Here is a 17294-nt window from a genome sequence, read left to right on the forward strand (position 1 = left end):
TTATATGGAGATTGTTGCAGCCACTATAGGGCGACACGTTGTCCCTCCCTCCCCCCCTCTGCTACATTATACACCCATGTTGGCACAGGTTGCTCTCTCAGGAGTCAGAGGCGTGTATTTACCTTGCAGTCCATCCGGCACAGTCGGCCCTCCTGAACAATGAGGTCACCGGGCGCCTGCAGGAAGTGGGGGCGGAAGTGACGCTCTTGGATATTATCGTTCTCATCCCCGCTGTCTCTAGACCTGGACCTGGGCCTGACAGGGGGGTGGGAAACATACAGAAGGTGAGATTAAAAAGCAACGTCTGCATTTTGTTTGAAAGCATTTTTGGAACTTTGAATTCAATCCTATGTCAGGGTGGAGTTTTAACACAAACTTAATTTGGTAAGTATTTCATTCATTTCCTGAATTTAAAGCTCCCTTTGGATCAGGGAAGCACGTATGAGTGAGAGTATTAAGAATTTGTGTAAATGAAGCTCATTTGGATTTTAACACGAAATAGTGCAATGCTCCTTTAAATTCAAAAACCTCTAACCACATTTATGCTCACTTGTGTATTATCTATCCTTCCTTTCATAAAATGACATGAAATGAACTTTGGGGCCTTATTTGCCCTTATTTCCTTCTCTGGCATCCTTCCACTTGCTCTTTCTTGATCACTGACAGTTTCCCCCAAACCTTGCACAGCAGGTCAGGACCCAGAGGTGTTTCTGTGACTCTGCCCTATAACAACGGCGTCAACCCCTCAGCCTGCACGTCACCCAGGGAGGGGAAAGAAAGAGAGTGGGAGACACTGATTCTCATCTCGATCTCTCTCTCTCTCTCTCACTCAAAACATCTCTGTGCTCAAGGAGTGTTCATCTAGATAACAGATTACAGGTGTTTTCTTTTCTGTGATCTCCAGGGCTTTTTTTTCCAATATCTGGGCTTGGATGAATGCGTACAGTATATACAAGGTCATTAGAGCAATGAAAAACAGAACAGAGCAAACAGGTGTTCCCTCTCATTAACACTAAGCTTTTCTTTCCTGAACAGACAGTTCAAACAAACACTGTGACTCAGCTCACAGCAAATATTTGTGTAAATAGCAGCTTCTTGGAACATTTTACGTCACAATAACGCTGATCTGCGCGGAAGTGTGAGCGCGTGTGAGCAGACGTCGTGCAGATGGTGAGCAGCCTGCCGCACATGTGCCAGCCAGCAGCTCGAGGTAGCGAGTAAAAAAAACGCAGAGGCGCTGTGATCGCCTTTCCTGCATCTCCCGTCTCACCTGCGCATGTGTCCAGGTGCGGAGCGCTGGCTGCGGCCTCGCTGGTTCACAGCCTGGACCATCATCCTGCCAGTGCAGCTCACTCTGCCCTGCGGGGAGAGAGAGAGAGAGAGAGAGAGAGAGAGAGAGAGAGAGAGAGAGAGAGAGAGAGAGAGAGAGAGCTTATGAGGTGTTGACACTCCAGCACACCACAAGCAGCAGTCAGACTGGAAGGAGGAAATAAAATGTGAGTGTTAGAGCTAGAAGAGGCTGTTAGAAAGCCTGTAGCACATGAACTTTTGACCCTCATGAGGGCTTTAGTGATTTCCTGACTCATTCAACACCCTCTTCCTCTTCAGGCTGGAGACATTATCTAGACACTCATTATTCTCTTGCTAATGAGTGCTGACATCTCCTACGGGCAACCAAACAGACCTGTGTGCTTTGTTTGTTTTTATGAAGAGGTGCACAGACTTTTCTAACATATTCTATGTTGTTTCTGGGTGTTTTTGGCTCCGCTCACCTCAGGGTTGCCTGCCATGAGGGTGTAGTTGCCGTCATCATCCAGCGAGGCTGCAGCAGTGTGCAGGGAGCAGGTTCCATCGGCGTCACGGCTGATCCTGTAGTGCTCGCTCCTCTTGGAGATCTGCTTGCCATCTTTGAACCAGTAGACCTGCGACACAAGATGAGAAAAAACAGACAAAACTTTGAGACTGGTTATGATTTAACAGACTGACCTTGATACTAAAATCAGTGGATAACAGAAAAAAGCTTAACACACTCACAGGCTTTGAATGTATTCCCATCTTTACATGGTTTAAATGCAGCTCTCTATCTCTCTTTCACCTCTGTCTCTCATTTTGCCTCGCTTTTTATCAGTTCATTCTGAAGCCTGTCATCACCATGCCATTAATGTGGACAGAGTCAGGCAGCCAGCCCAGGCCGGCGTGTGTTCTTGCAAAGGGCCCCCCTCCTTATCACAACACAGAGCACATGTATGATATCTACACCCTCCATCATCAACATCACACATCAGCAACTCCCAAGCGAGGCCAGGCCATCATAAATGCTATTAATATTAATAATCACTGCAGGATCATCGCCGACAATGTTTAATCATCCCGGGTGTTGACATTCTTTGAGTACCACATACAGTCCAGCCCCCCACCTTTGGTTTGGGGTCTCCGTTGACCTTGCAGGAGAAGGTGACTGGCATGCCCTCAAAGACTTTATAGTGTTTGAGTTTCTGGTCGAAGGATGGTGCCACCCCCTTGCCGGCAGAGTTTTCATCATGCTGCACGTCGTCGTCCGACTCCTCCACTGGAGAACGCTCCAGGCGGAATTCAATCTCACTGATGAGACGCTGCTCGAAGCTGGACACTTTGTATTCCTACATGTCGGAGAGAGAGCGAGTGAGAGAAAAAGATTTAGAGAAAGGCCGAGACAGAAATACTACACTGGGTTTGTGTGATCACGTGGCAAAGCCAAACACATTTAAGAGTGTGAATAACCCCGTGTCCCCCCATTCCAAACTTACACACCCATTAACCCGTCGTCATTGTCACCCAGACTACCAACTTTCTCCCAATTCTCTAATTCTCTCTGCTCAGATGAGCCACTCCTCCCTCCACCCATCCTCATCAATCTCTCATCACTGTAGCTCTGCTGAGGCAGAGGAAACATCTGCATGAGCGTGGTCTGATGACACATCACCAAGATAATGACAGGCCTCGGGCACAGCTGCAGAACCAGCATTTATCCTCCTGAAACCACTCTGATGCTCAAAACGACAGCAATCACAGAAGTGGCCCGTCCTGATCCACCGAGGTATTAACTTGTAACAGTACCGAGGCAGCTGCTGCAGCATGTTCCTGTCTGAAATCATACTTAAGTAGGTAACATTGAATTATGCTTCATCTCTAAAGAGATAATTTAATCTCTGCTTATGTCTTTGCAGCATGCATTGCGTGATGGAAGCAGAGGCGGAACAAAGTGCAGTCTGGGTAAAACCAAACATGCTGTCGGATGCGTGCGTTGCGATCAAGCTTGAACATGCTTCACTATCTGAATCAATTCAAGCTACACGTACTAAGCAACTGTAAGAGGTGCCAGTTTGACACATGCTCAGTCAGTCCTACTCTCTCGTATTTACCAGACACACCTGCCTGTGAATGGACTGCATGGTGAACATAGAAGCACAGGGACCACTAAACAAACTCTGTACTGCTGCCTTTTGTCCCCTTATCAGCTAATTCCTTGGCCTGATCCTGATCTGGTCGAAGTGAACACATCCTTGCTTTTAGTGTGCACGTTTCCACACAGTGACATTTTACACAGAGTGAATGAAAAACCAGAAGGTGACGGACAGAAATAAAGGTTTCATAAACCTTTAGAGGGAAAGATTCTCTATCAGATGACTTGTGCTCCTGTTGAGAGAAAAAAGTTGTTGTCTACATGTAGATGGATGGGAGTAACAGTTATTCTATGTTCAATCTTACCTGTTATTTAAACAGAAAGTTTGAAAGACACAATGTCTCATGACACAGTGACAGAGCCGTGCTCAGAGCCACAACCAGTCAGATTGTTCCACATGCCAACGGGCTGCATCACATCGTGATGGTACGGTGCTAATATGATTTCATCTGTCAAACTGGTGTTCACTTTATCTGCATCGTGACTTCACTCTACTAATCAGTGTGTGCTTTCTCTTAATGGAGGTTCTGTGTCATTCAGAGCCAGTTCCTCCTCCTCCTCTCCTGCCGTTCTTCAGCTCATGCTGTGCCGTGATTGGACATTTTCGTTATGACAAACTTTGACTAAAATGGCTTGAATATTAAAATGTTGAAAACCAAATTAAGGCTTCATCTATTCAACTGTCGTGTATTATCGGGACCAATTTTAAATGACAAAAAATTCAGTTATGACTATAAAGTCAACAAACAAGTTTCTTCCATAGAAGGAAATGGATTAAAGGATTAATATAAACTTTGCACAAACTAAAATTGAACAACCAACAGTGTTTGGAGGTGCTACACTGTGATACTTCCACAGAACCTGTCGGTGGCTCACAGTCAGACAGCTCGGTACACAAGCCTCCAAACAGTGTTACTCCCCAGCATGTTTGCAGCGACACTGGTTTCTACCAGCTTGCATAAACAGAGCTTTTTATGGAGGGCTCTGGAGGATTTTACAGTGTTTATATCGTGCTTTCATAACTCACTCTTCCACAGTGTTTACAAGGAAAAGGGGGTGGAGGGTGTGCTCTGATTCGACGGCATATAAAGGAAAGCCAGCGGTCATTAGATTGGAATGACATCAGCAAAGTATCAGTGGACGGAAACAGAAAGGTGCCTGTGTCGTATTCATGCAACAGTGGGATGAAAAAGCTAAACAACACTGGTGGCGACACGGTTGTCAAACATTTCCATGCCTGTGTGGTTTCAGGTGAGTGAGTGTGTGTGTGATTTCCCCCTCCAGGTGTGTAGATCCTGATAGGGAGCCACCGTACCTGTGTGACTGGCTCCTCCTCTGTCTCCTGTGTGTTTAAGACTGTGGCAGCGTTGTCAGCACCCAGCAGCCTGCGAGCCATCTTCTCCTCATAGGTTAACCTCTGGAAGCAGGGATTAATGGGATCAGCGAGGGTTAGTGTGTGAGTTGCAGAACACACACTTATACACACCATCAGCTACTGTATCTGAGCTTCCTGTTAATCAGGGATGTCATTATGTATGGAGAAAACATTATGAATTAATTTAAGGGAGCTTATGCTTAGTACGTTTATACTTTTAAAACATGTTTCTTGCATGAATGCTTGTTAATCTGTGTTAATAACATGTAACTGTCTGCAAACACACAGTTGTTTCAGTAATGAAATAAGGCCAGAGCACACAGTAACACACAGTAACACACACACACACACACACCTGTTGACCATTGCTTATGCGATCCTCTTTAAAGCGCAGTTTTCTCTCCAAGTCCTGGATGACAGCATCCTTCGATCCTTGGATGTCCGAGTCAGAGGCAAGGCGGGGCGTCCTGGTGACCGAGGACTTCCTGGGGAACGCTTTGCTGAAAGGCAAAACAAAACAGAAACATTTGTCATCGTTAAAGTCGTGGCACTCTGCTCTGTGACGCACACTTGTTATCTCAATGCGTCGCAACTCCTCTTTCCTCTCTAGCTCCTTTTGCTCCCTCTCTGGCTCATTCGTATCCACCCTTATCTGGACATGTCCAGCTATAGCATTCCACAATGTGTCTTCTTATCTCTCACAACTTCTGCAGGAATGCCAGGGTGAGAGGGGGAGTGCAGGAGTGAGTGAGGGGCTGATGAAAAATTACTGGCAAAGAGTTGAAGGTGGAATGTCCTTGATGGAGGAAAGAAAAACTAGATTTCTCCCTCCAGGACAGCCATCACAAGAGGATAACTTACACAACGAGAGGTATCTCAACATGCAGGGTCCAAAATCAAAACCCAGCAACCCTGCAGTCCATATGAGCCGGATAAAGAACTCTGTGAAGTGATCGATCTTGACAGCCAGTGATACGTACACGTACACCGTACATGCAAACTGCGGTATTGAAATCTGAGTGTTTATTTGATTTTGACACACCTTCCGCTCTGAGGTCCTTGTGTATATTTTTGTACCATGTGGGGGATGAAGCTCGAGCACCTTGAGAGCACTTTTGTGTCTATACGAGTGTGGGTTTAAAATGCTCTCTTTAGTTAGCGTTTTCCTGTAAACACACCGTGTAAAAATGTAAACATGTCATCTTCCATCTAGCAGACATCCCGCCTCCAGTTGCCAGCAGGTTTATCTGGCGAGGAGCTCAACTCGCCTGAGACGCACGGTGCATGAAGACCTTATAAAACTTATGTAAGTTGACAGACAATGTAAAGAAAACTCTAGGTCAACGTGCAAGTGAGGGATACTTACACAGTCCCGTTGCCTTTAGGAAGGCCCAGGGCATTGACTGTAGGACTGCCGGGTGTGGAAGGTGTGGAGGGCAACACTGAAGACAAGAAGCTGGAGGCTGGAGATGGAGGGACAGAGGAGAACGGCGAGGACATATCTGAGCAGGCTGGAGACAAGGAGATGGGCAGGGGGGGAGGAGGCGGAGGGGGAGGGAAGTCTTGGCCGGGGCCTGATGGAGAGGACAGGTTACTGGAGCTGAGGAAGGGTGGAGGCGGAGGCGGGAAGGAAGGAGAGCTGGGAGACTCCACGCTGCCTGCCTTAGTGAAAGGGGGTATGGTGACCCTGCTGAAGGGCTTGTGTGAGGTGGGAGGAGACAGGGGGGAAGACAGGCTGGACCCTGAGGAGCCAGAGGACTGGGTGATGAAGCCCGCCCCGCCGGGGCTCTGAGCAGCAATGAACTGCTTGGGCCGGGCGTAGTTGAAGGTGCTGGCCTGCATGGCTGCGTTGCTCTCCAGCTCCTGGAAGGAGGGAGGAGGGGGGAGAGGTGGAGATGGTGAAGCAGGTGGATGCACTTCCTGAGGTGGCTGCTGAGGTGGAGGCGGGACTTCCAGGCTCTGCTGCTCCTGCTGCTGCTGCCAGTTGGCTGCTTCCTGCTGCTCCAACAGAATCTGGTCCTGCAGCTGCTTCAGCTGGGACGCGTTCCTGTGAAACAGACGCGTGGTCGTCAGTGACAGTTATCAGAAACTTAATTCATTTCTGACAAAAATGTTACAAAATCATGCAGCTGTTTTCAGTTTATGCGTGACACCATCGCCTGGTCTCTATCCAACTGTAGTGAGAGCACAACTGGCAGAAACGTTAGATGCCAGATGTGAGCATAATCTATGGAGAGTTAAAATGCCAATCAAAGTGTTCGGACAGAGGAGTGAGGCAGAAACAATGAATTGTGAACATGGGTGTTATTCAAAGACATAAAACATTTTGAGGATGATATCAGCATGTGGTCGTGTGTCTGACATTTTTCAACAGGACTTCAAGTCAACTGTTTTTCCTCTGGTCTGAACGTGATAGCCCGTCAGGCCTGAGGTTCAGGCAAAGCAGTGTTGTGAGGACAACTCTTGTGTGTGTGTGTGTGTGTGTGTGTGTGTTAATGTATTCTGGGAAGGAAACCGCTGCACCAGTAGCACGGACTGATAGGTTATCAGCCTCTTGCCTTAAACAAAGACTTTTAGAAAGCCAGCCTGTTGACAATACATCAAGTATGGTAAAGCAATCGGGAGATAAGTGTAGTAGTGAGAAAAACAGCTCTGTTTACCCTCACTGCAGTTTGCCCTAATGGACTGTGAACTGGTCTGATGCAGAGGCGCAGCTCAGATATGACGTTTTTCTATCTGAGAAATAGGAAAAGTGAACCACACGTCTGAGGTGTGGCTTCGAACGGCATTGTGATGAAAGAAAAACAAGAATGTAATGTTGCGGTGTCATTTTGCCACGGATGGATCCTGCTGATGAAGTATTGTGTTTTTTCACAGAGGCGTGGTTGTCCAGTCTCTCCCCCAGCTTGGCTGATTCACTGTGTTGTCACGTCATTGTGGGCGAGAAGAGGGAGGTCAGACATTTTGTGGTGTCATCAGCTCAAAATCTAAACTTGTTATTTTCTTGTAGGATCACTGAAACAAGTTCTACATGCACCAGGGTTTTTAGAAAAGACTGACTTTGAAAACCACAAGACAAAAGCGAACTCTTAGAAGCTTTAAAAAAGAAAAGGAGAACGTGGGTCTTTGGGAAAGGCTGGAGTTATAAACCTTATATACAGCCGTGTGTATGCGAGACTGATGAGTTCTTCATAGGCAGAATATACTGTACATCCCGGTGATGCATGTTGTCAGGAGTCCACCAGGGCCGAGTACACGTGCCCAAATCGTTTCCAGATGTTGAATAATCAGTGGAGTCTCTCGACTATTCTTTATCTGTGAGAATGCAGAGGAAACCCTCTCCCTTTAGCCTCCCCCCATTCGCATTTGCAAACAACACCAGCGAATATTTCACAAAACTGACAGTTGTAGCACAGTGTAACAAATCCACCACACAATCCAACAGCAACATGACTGATTAGTCTGTCCTAGTCAGTTATTTTGGTTATATGCTCCCCTCCAGAGGAGACTTCACATGCCCAAATAAATAGTCATTAATTTACAAGCCCTCATTGCGTTCATTCCAGCTTGTCGCAACCTGGTGCTCTCCTCACAGGATTCTTCAGGACTTCAAGAGCACACAATCGGTTCAATGTGTCCTCTCTGTATACATTTTTTTTCTTTACATTCTCCAAAGGTCTCCTGTTCAGGCCTCTACCAAAAGAGTGCTTTTACAGGAATAGTTTGGCAGCTCGTGAGGCTCGCAGCGCTCTGCAGCGGTTTGATTCCTTTTTTGGCTGTGTTCTCAGCGCGTCGGGGAGAAGCACCCTGCCCGTCTGCTCCAGCAGAGAGGAAACACACTTAATTTCCTCACAGCCTCATCCCTCTCACCCCGACACTCTGCTTTACTGCCTCAGCGCGAGAGACCTCGAAGACCTTTAAAGCTCAAAAACATAGGCGAACGTATGTAAATGTATGAGCAGGAGGCCGAGTGGATGTTATCCGACCGAAGCTGACATCATCCCTTTGCCTTAAAAGGCACTCTTTACTTTCTATAAAAAGCAACTACGGCTGAACAAGCAACTTCATTCATTACGAAGCCAAACTGCTGTGTATCATAACAAACCCTCTCTCTTTGTATGGTCAAGAAATCCCTGATTTGGGAAGTATTAACAGGTTCGTGTTCACATGCAATTAAGTCATCCATCTGTACTAAAACGCACTGACATTTGACTTGCATTAAAACATAATTTAACTTCTATTTTAGTCAGATTAGATTTGCTTCTTGTTTAGATATTTGGAATGCTTCATATTTGACAGCGCATGAAAAGGTCAGCTTGTATAATTTGCAGCTGCACGAATAGTTTTATGGCCCACTTAATGATTTGCATCAGGCAAAGGACAGGGGTCGTCCAGACTCTGTGACCCTGCAGCCTCCAGCTCTTATCGTAAAGGCCTCTTTGACCATTGCAGGACAAGGTTGCTGCACGCACACTAATGTCCGGCCTTTTCATCCTCTAAAAGAGCAGGACCCCCTCTAAAACCTGACCTGTGCCTCGTGTAAATGGTTATAATTACAAATGGTTTGAGAAGCAGAACAGACTTCCATCACTCCCTCTTATTCTTTGTCTCTGTGGCGGAGCGGGGCTGAATTAGGAGGGAAGTGTTCCTCTGTCGCCATGCCAACGGCCCTGTGTTTTGCTGTACTGGCCCGAGCCAACTGGCCCACAGAGCGCCGTGCTTCGCTGAGGGAAAACGCTCCAGCTCCTCTGCCTGTCATTCTGTAACACAGCACTATTCTTATGTCTCTCCGCCTCTTTTTTTCCCCCTGACTTCTAGTGGTGTAAATAGGCAAAGCATTTCCTCCTTTTGATTCTGAAATAAATACTTTATACTTTTCTTGGGCTGAATCTTATCTGTAACTTCTTTTATGAGGGGAAAAAAGAAAAAAGAAGAGTAGAAAAGGCAAAGAGGAATCCGGTCTGGAGTAACTTTGTCTTTTTACATGGAAAAGCTCAACAAACAGATCCAGGAACAGCTCAACGGTAACCTAATTGAAAGTGTGTTTTACAGCCCAGTGATGCATCCGTCGGCTAATCACTGATACATGCCAGACACAGTGGGTCTTTACCAGCAGCATCTTGCTTTAATAAATGAAGACCTCAACATGTGAAATGGCTGTGTTTACCCGGGCCGCTTGTTTGTGCTTCCTGAACAATAATGACCCGGGGTGCGTGAGAAACTCATCCACTGTTCCACCGCCTATTGGAGCAAGCTGGGAGCCCTCCGCAGGTTTATCTGCCGCCCATCTCGTTAGCTCGGCAGCTGGCTGAAAAGACGGAGTCGCTTTATTAGACCCTGCCAGCTGATGACAGGAAGTGTGCGAAGGGGAGAACAGGAAGTACTTGAGTGTACATAGCCAGTAATGAGGGGTTTCCCTCTGTAAACAACAACATGAGGAGAACTGAGGACGTTCCTGTTCTCTTTTAAATTCTGTAGGTGTTTTATAAGCAGAAAAAGTGAGATTAGAAGCATTTAACAAGGCATCTTGTGGGCTTTAGTGGGTGTTCTGGCTACTTTCAGGCTACAGGTCCATATTGTGTGTTTGCATTACACCTCAGAATATTTGTCTCTACAAACACCTTTGACTTAGTAACTGCATGACCTTGCCATTTGTAAATGATTTATATCCAAATAGTCAAATTGAGCTCTGGTATCACACCTGGTACACAAACACAGCATTGGAAATCGTCCCTGAGACCGTTAAACACACCGCGCTCGCACTCGCCAAAACGTGACTCGGATCAGGAGTCCATGACAGGAGAAATGCGAGATTAGATCACTGACGCACAGACCTTTGTAGTCACACAAAGAAAAACAAGGTGTATCTTGTTTTGCTTCACTTACTTACACACACACACCTGTTTCATCATTTGCATTCAGCGCTGAGTATTGCATCATCACTTGAGCGTGTCAATATGAACCCCGGAGCAGGAGCAGGCCATTGATCTGACGTAGTAACTGAGCTGATGTCTGAATGACTGTCTGACTGACAGCCGTGTGAGTAAGACTGGCTGTCTGTCTAAGCTGCTGGATTAGTTACTTCTGACTTAGGCATGGAAGAAATGACTTTGTGTCATTGCTGGTTGAAAATGTGTCATGCTTTCTTTTGAACTAGAATACACGATTGCGTAGAAAAGCCAAACAAAACCATTCAAATGTGTACGTGATCAAATCTGAAATCCTCCTGCACTCTGGGTCTCTCATTGTTTCACTCTCTCTCTCTCACTCTGCTGCCTCCCTCCTCCTCTCCATGTCTGCCTCCCTCTTCTCTCACATGAGAAAGCAGACTAGCAAAAGGAGCCACTCCAAGTTTCCAAGAACATTTCAGAGTAATCTCACAGGCTGTTTGACCCTCAAAAACCTGACCAGGCTGCTGCTGCAGGGAAGCCACCATATTCAATCTGTCACACATATACGAAAAAAAGTGTTTTATGCTCCTTGTGCAGCTCCCATTCATTCACTTCTTCCCCGTCAGCTGACATGTTCCCTCTCAGCCTTTGTTCTCCTGGTGTCCTTAACTTATTTTCAACCCCACTCCTCCCCGGGTACCCCAGCCCCCCCTCTCCTCCTCTCTTTGGCTCTAATTGCACACACACCACATAAAACAGAACCAGACTGTTTTCCTTTCCCCCCTCTCTTTAAGACGCAGCACAGAGCGTTTTTCTTATTCCAGCCACACCAACAGCTCACGGCTGCTCCATTCACCCACTTTCTCCCTGCCCTACTTTCTGTCTTTCTTTCTTCTATTATTCCCCCCCCCCCCGCTCTCTATCTGGGCTCGCATTTCATATCCAAGTGTAGGTGAAGAGGGCTCTCTTCAATCAGCGAGGCCTCCTTTTCCTGATGTACCTCCATCCATCCCTCCTTCTTCTCCCCACCCCTCCGCCTTTCGCCCTTTCAGTCCAAGTGAAACGGAGAGTGTTTTTTCTCTCTCTACAGCAAGAATGCTGAAGACATTCTTCTCTGGATTGGAGTGGGAAAGACATTGCCATCAAATGGGATTAGCAGCAGGAGTGGAGGGAGAGGAGGAGGAGGAGGAGGAGGAAGGGGAAGGAAGAGCCAGAGGGGGAGAGAGAGAGGCAGAAAGTGAAGAGTGGGCTCAGAAGGAGTCAGAGTTAGATGCCGAGTAAGACGCACAGTTTTCTAACCTTACAGACTCTATTGTGTTAACTAATCCATGTGACTCCACTGAGGAGCTCTGCAAACAAATGAGCCGCGCCACATAAACACAGTCGGTCTGCGTTACAGTCGCAACACTAGAAAGCAAACCACTGGCTGGAGTCGCCCGCAGTGATGCCGCTCTTCTTCTCTTTCAGTCTGAACTACCTTTCCAGAGCCTCCAGCAAATGAATGGGTGTCACACTCAGCCTCTCTGTGCTCCCAGAAAACCACACACCCATTCTGAAAACGTATGATTTAAACATTAACATGCTGAGCTGGTAAACCAGGGAAGCATGAAAAAAAAAACAAAAAAAAAACAGTCCTACATCTATAATTTGTGTTCTCTTTTTCCCTAATTCAAATTTAATGACAAAGTATTTGGCTCCAGTTGGCTGAATTGAAAAATAAATAAATAAACCAGAGCCCTAAAGGCAACAGCATGTTAAAAAGTTTCCTCTCCGAGAGCTCAAAGTTTAAGAATTAAAAAAGCATCATTAAGTTTATCTTTCAGCTATTTCCTCCTCATTCTATCAGTCCTGCTGAAGTTTGCTTCATTTACATGAGTTGTCAGTCGACACAAAAGGAAAAAGTTTTACCTTCAGTGTTGTGTTCTTGGTGTGAGGCAGCTCTGATATTTCCCTGCAGGAGCGTAACCTACGTCTCAGTGCTGCCCTGTCAGGTACGAGGAGCATATATAGAGTGCAGAGCAGCCAGACAGTGACAGAAGCAGTCGCTCTTTCTCTCTCTCTGCATGAGTCAGTCTGTCTGTGAGCTCCTCCTCTTCACAATAAAAGCACCCAGCCCGTCTGAACCCAACACCTTTCAGAATAAAAGCTCAGCCATAATGTGGACTGTGGGCTGCTGACTGAAGAACTTCCCTTTGGCTGCCAGGAAACAAAAATATCAACAGCTTTTAGAGTCACAGACAAAGAAAATGTCCATAAAAAAGCAGAATGAGAGATTGAAAGCGCCACCTGCAATATATCTAAATGCTTTTACTTTACTTTGCATTGTTCAACTATGAGGGTTGCCAAAATCGGATTTTATTTTTAGGCCATATTTTTGTTTTTGCTCGGCCAAGTGAGTTTCTACATTTACTTGCTTAACAGTCAAGTGGGAAAAACAAAAATATGAACTCAAAATAATGGTAAAGGTAAATGGTCTGTTTTTGTACAGATGCCTTTCTAGTCATTTCAACTACTCAAAGCACTTTTAAATTACATCCTCATTCACCCAGTTATTCTTATGTTTTCACTGGGAAGCACTTTGGTCACCCTTTGGGCTGTTGTAAAGGGCTATATAAATAAACTTTGATTGATTGATTGATTCACCCATTCAGGAGGAATCTAAGTTGGAGGAGACTATTCTTTCTCACACATTCACACACTGAAGCTGCTTCAGGAGTTTTTCAGCGTCTTGCCCAAGGACACTTCGACATGCTGACCCGTAGGAGCCGGGGATCAAACCACCGACCTTCCAATTGAGGGACGACCCGCTCTACCTCTGAGCTTATAATTTGTCGAACCACACCTTATTTACAGTTTCAATCATTTCTTTCCTAAGAAACGATACAATACTAATACATGAGATGATTCTTTAGTTTTGCTGTGTTTAATGGATGCCGCTGTCTCGTGCAGCTCACAGTACCACACACTCCTTTAGAGTAACTGTTGCATTACCATGAACTATGGGTGCTCAGGGAAGCGGTGGTGGCTCCATACTGCGCTAAAGTGAAAATCGACTGTCATTTTGGAACGTTGTCCTAAACCCTAAATTTGAATTAATTGATCAAATCTATGTATTTTTTAATTCTAATTTTGAATTTATTTTTATTTTCTTGTGTTTGATAATCCTGGTTCACACTCCAACGTCTGTTTTGTTTATTTAAATCCAGATTAAATTTAAGTCTAGTTATTTGATAACTGCTAATAGATAAAACAATTTGTATAGACGCAAGTAAAAATGGACTTCGGGTCAGTAGATTTTTGACCCACTTCCCAAGCTGAGCAAGGAAAAAGAAACCTAAACATTTAAACCTGTTTTGTCCAAATACATATTGCTTCCTGAAGGACTAAAGACTAGAGAGACAGGAGCAATAGAAGATAAATTCAAGAAATGAATCATCTGAACAATTCTCCCAGTTTCAGGTGACACAAATGAAATGTGTCCATTGTAAGGTAACATTTGAAACAACACCCTTTCTGGAAATCAAACCCACAGTCTGTGTATTCATTGTGGCCACACAGAAACATTATCTGGCCCTCATATACAGCCAGAGCACAGTGACTATTATCTACATGCCAAGCGTATGGAACATAATAGTTGTATGTAAGTTTTACTCTATGGACATTTGGAACGATTTGAGTAATCGTGTCAGTGGCACTGTGTGTGGAAACACTCCCATCAAAACCACAGAGATCTGGTTTCATTCACTGAAATATGTTCACAAATATTCAGTTTCTCAATAAAAGAATTTCCTCCCTCATTTTTGCTGGATGAAACAAAACCTTTTTGGGAATTTATCTTTTCTATTTTTGAGTGTAATGCCTCTATTTTTAGAGTCCGTGTGCGTTTTCCAGGCTGCTGATGAGTCACAGTGTGTTGATGGGAGGTGGACCAGGGATCCGGTCCAGTGGGGTGTTGTGTGTGGGTGTAAGTGTGTATGTAACAGTCTGTGCGCACTCTGGGGAAAGGTCTGAGAGCCATTAGGAGAGGGTCTCTCTCTCTGTAGAGGTGCGAGTCATTCCCTGTGTGTTGACTCACTGACACCTCGAGGCGAGTCAGAGTGAGTCTTCTGTGCTCACAGTCGGTTTTTGGTGACAGCGGTGTCATGAGATTAGAGTGTGTGTACATTGTTACACCCTCTAATTAACATCCACGAGTAGAAGTGGTGTGTCGTTCAGACTGGGAATGTGTCTAAACGGAGCACCAGTCTATACCACACATGCAGCCACACACACCAGCGGCCCAGGGTCATGATCTAAGCAGAGGTTGATTGACTTCATCCGGAAACAATGTGATTCTCCGAATGTGTGTGTGTGTGTATGTACGGTAATGTGTATTTATCTGTGTGTTTGTCAGTGTTTAACATACCAGGGTGTTCTTTCCTGGGAAACACAGTCTGCTTTCTATGAGGGGATCACTGAGGCCTGTTAGTTTCCATGCTGTCAACTCCCAAGCATACACCCTGGTCTCTCGCTCCCCTCATCTCTCTGTGTGTCTTTTCATCACTCTCTTTCCCCTCTGCTCACCCCTCTTTCTTCCAGCCCCCTGTCTGTGTTATGAAGGTCAGCTCCGACAACTCTCTTCCTTATTTGGAAAGTTTCTCCATTCCATGCAGGTCATTCTAGCCCGACCGACCAATCCAGTGGTTAGTCGGTGTGGTGTCTCAGCCAATCCTGTGTCTCCCATGTCCTTTTAAGGACTGCCCATCTCTGACTCTGGAGGTTGATGTGTAATTATCTGCTTTTCCTGCTCTCTCGTGTCTCCGGTGACTTCACTTTGCTTTTTTATTCTGTTGCACAAGCTCTTTCTCTCCCTGGTGACAACTAACCTTCTGTTTCTGCCTTTTTCCATTTGCTTGTAATCAAAAACCTCTTTGGCCTGCATTCACTGAAGCGAGGGTATCCATTAGGGAACTGATCCAGACTCAGTGTTTTACTTCCATTTTTAATTGGACGTTTGATGATGATGAACCACAAGCAAAGGTCTCAGTGTGCAGCCAGTACCATATGTGGTTCTTTAACATGCACGTTTCCCGCTTTCCATAAAACCGCAAGTAACACCTCGACAAGAAAGTGATTGTTAATACTTCATTAGAGAGTTCATGACCAGCACCTCGTAAACACAAACACACTGCTGAGAGGAAGCTCTGAGTCACAGCGCAGATATGCGACAAATCCTGCCAGCCAGAGCTCCTTGCTCAGCAAAGCAACACAGAAAGAGCAAAGATCCTGCTTTAAATTTAATACAACAAGCTCCAAAAATCCCACTAATAGTCCGATATGAAAAAAAGAAAATACAGAGGGAAAGACAGCAACAACCAATCACCTGCTGCGGCTTCACACTGTAAACACAAGTTCGGTGTGTGTGACAGTGGGAGACTGATGAGGCCTGCTGGCGAAGAGCAGTTTGTTGCCCTCAGTTTGCATGCTGTTCCCCAGACAACAGCCTCACTGGGGTTAAAGAGGTTTGGAGCTACTGCAGAAATCATTTAATCGCAGTGGTATGGCAGATATGTCAGTGGAGAGGGATTGAGAGGTATAAGGTCAAGCTGTATGCAATGCTGGCCACATTAAAGTGGATTAGGCCATTCCTCATCTTTATCACTGCAGCATGTAAGTATGCAGAGCCTGGAAACATTGACGTTTATAAGTGATTCACATGGTGTCAATGACACACTGTGGTTCTCAGCTTCTGCATGTTTGGGGACCCTGTGTTTGTGTATGTAAGAGCTGGGCAATAATTCTATATCAACTAATTGGTTAATAACAGTGGAACCCAGTTAAAAGCATTTAACATCAATTATATTCTTATGATAAATCTCAGTGTCAGAAAAATATTCTTATGATTTATCATTTTTGATCCTGAATCGCTCTAGGCTGTCCACAAAAAATAAAATCAGTGTAGTGAGAAAACACTACACTGAGGTCCTGTTGTGTGCCGACATGTTCCTGTTTTTCATCAAATCTTAGCAAACGGAGTAAATCTGAACACTGTACTGTAGAGCTGCACAAAAGCCAACAACATGAAATGAAATCCGTGCAAGAGAACAATTTCGACTGTCAAAGTTGATACTGGGTCTTATGAAAGAGAGATTAAGCTGTCGAATGGTTTTGAGGATAATTGTTGGCTCTGCTACTTGTGCCTGGTGTGACGCCCACCCAGACATTATCCCAACCTATAATATAATGCTTTGCCCCTATTATCACGGTCAATATCATGGTGGTCACACCTTCGACGTGTTGCGTTTGACTGTCTCCTCCTTTGAGAAGTTTTTTTCTTTTTCTTTAAATGGTTGCTCGCTTTAATGCCTTAATGTTTTGCTGCACTATATGTAGACTTTTGCTATGACCTGGAGGTATACAGGTGACTTAGCAACAGAAGGAAATCATTATGTTAACAGCAGGAGCTACCGTATGAAAACACACGACCACATGCCCACGTTCTCCTCGTGTACTAGCAGGCCTGTGTCATTACACCAAAATGAATGTAAGAAGTGTTGCTTGTGAAATGTCGCACTAGGCAAAAATGTACATTTATCAATAAAAGGAA

General features: G+C 45.3%; 1 protein-coding gene across 3 annotated transcripts in view; it reads right to left on the reverse strand.

Moving 5' to 3' along the window:
- palld (palladin, cytoskeletal associated protein) overlaps window positions 1–17294 on the reverse strand; it is a 52899-nt gene that overhangs the window by 4089 nt on the left and 31516 nt on the right. Inside the window, exons 12-19 of one of the 3 annotated variants that reach the window (XM_070831712.1) lie at window positions 6184–6864; window positions 5173–5317; window positions 4758–4859; window positions 3637–3675; window positions 2418–2639; window positions 1773–1922; window positions 1271–1359; window positions 123–255 (exon numbers count right to left, since the gene is read on the reverse strand). In XM_070831712.1, coding sequence (XP_070687813.1) covers window positions 123–255; window positions 1271–1359; window positions 1773–1922; window positions 2418–2639; window positions 3637–3675; window positions 4758–4859; window positions 5173–5317; window positions 6184–6864 — 1561 coding nt within the window. The remainder of the gene's footprint in view (window positions 1–122; window positions 256–1270; window positions 1360–1772; window positions 1923–2417; window positions 2640–3636; window positions 3676–4757; window positions 4860–5172; window positions 5318–6183; window positions 6865–17294) is intronic. The other 2 variants (XM_070831713.1, XM_070831714.1) reach the window with 2 other exon arrangements.

Source organism: Pempheris klunzingeri, chromosome 6 (assembly GCF_042242105.1).
Source record: "Pempheris klunzingeri isolate RE-2024b chromosome 6, fPemKlu1.hap1, whole genome shotgun sequence".
In the NCBI taxonomy this organism is placed as follows: Eukaryota; Metazoa; Chordata; class Actinopteri; order Acropomatiformes; family Pempheridae; genus Pempheris; species Pempheris klunzingeri.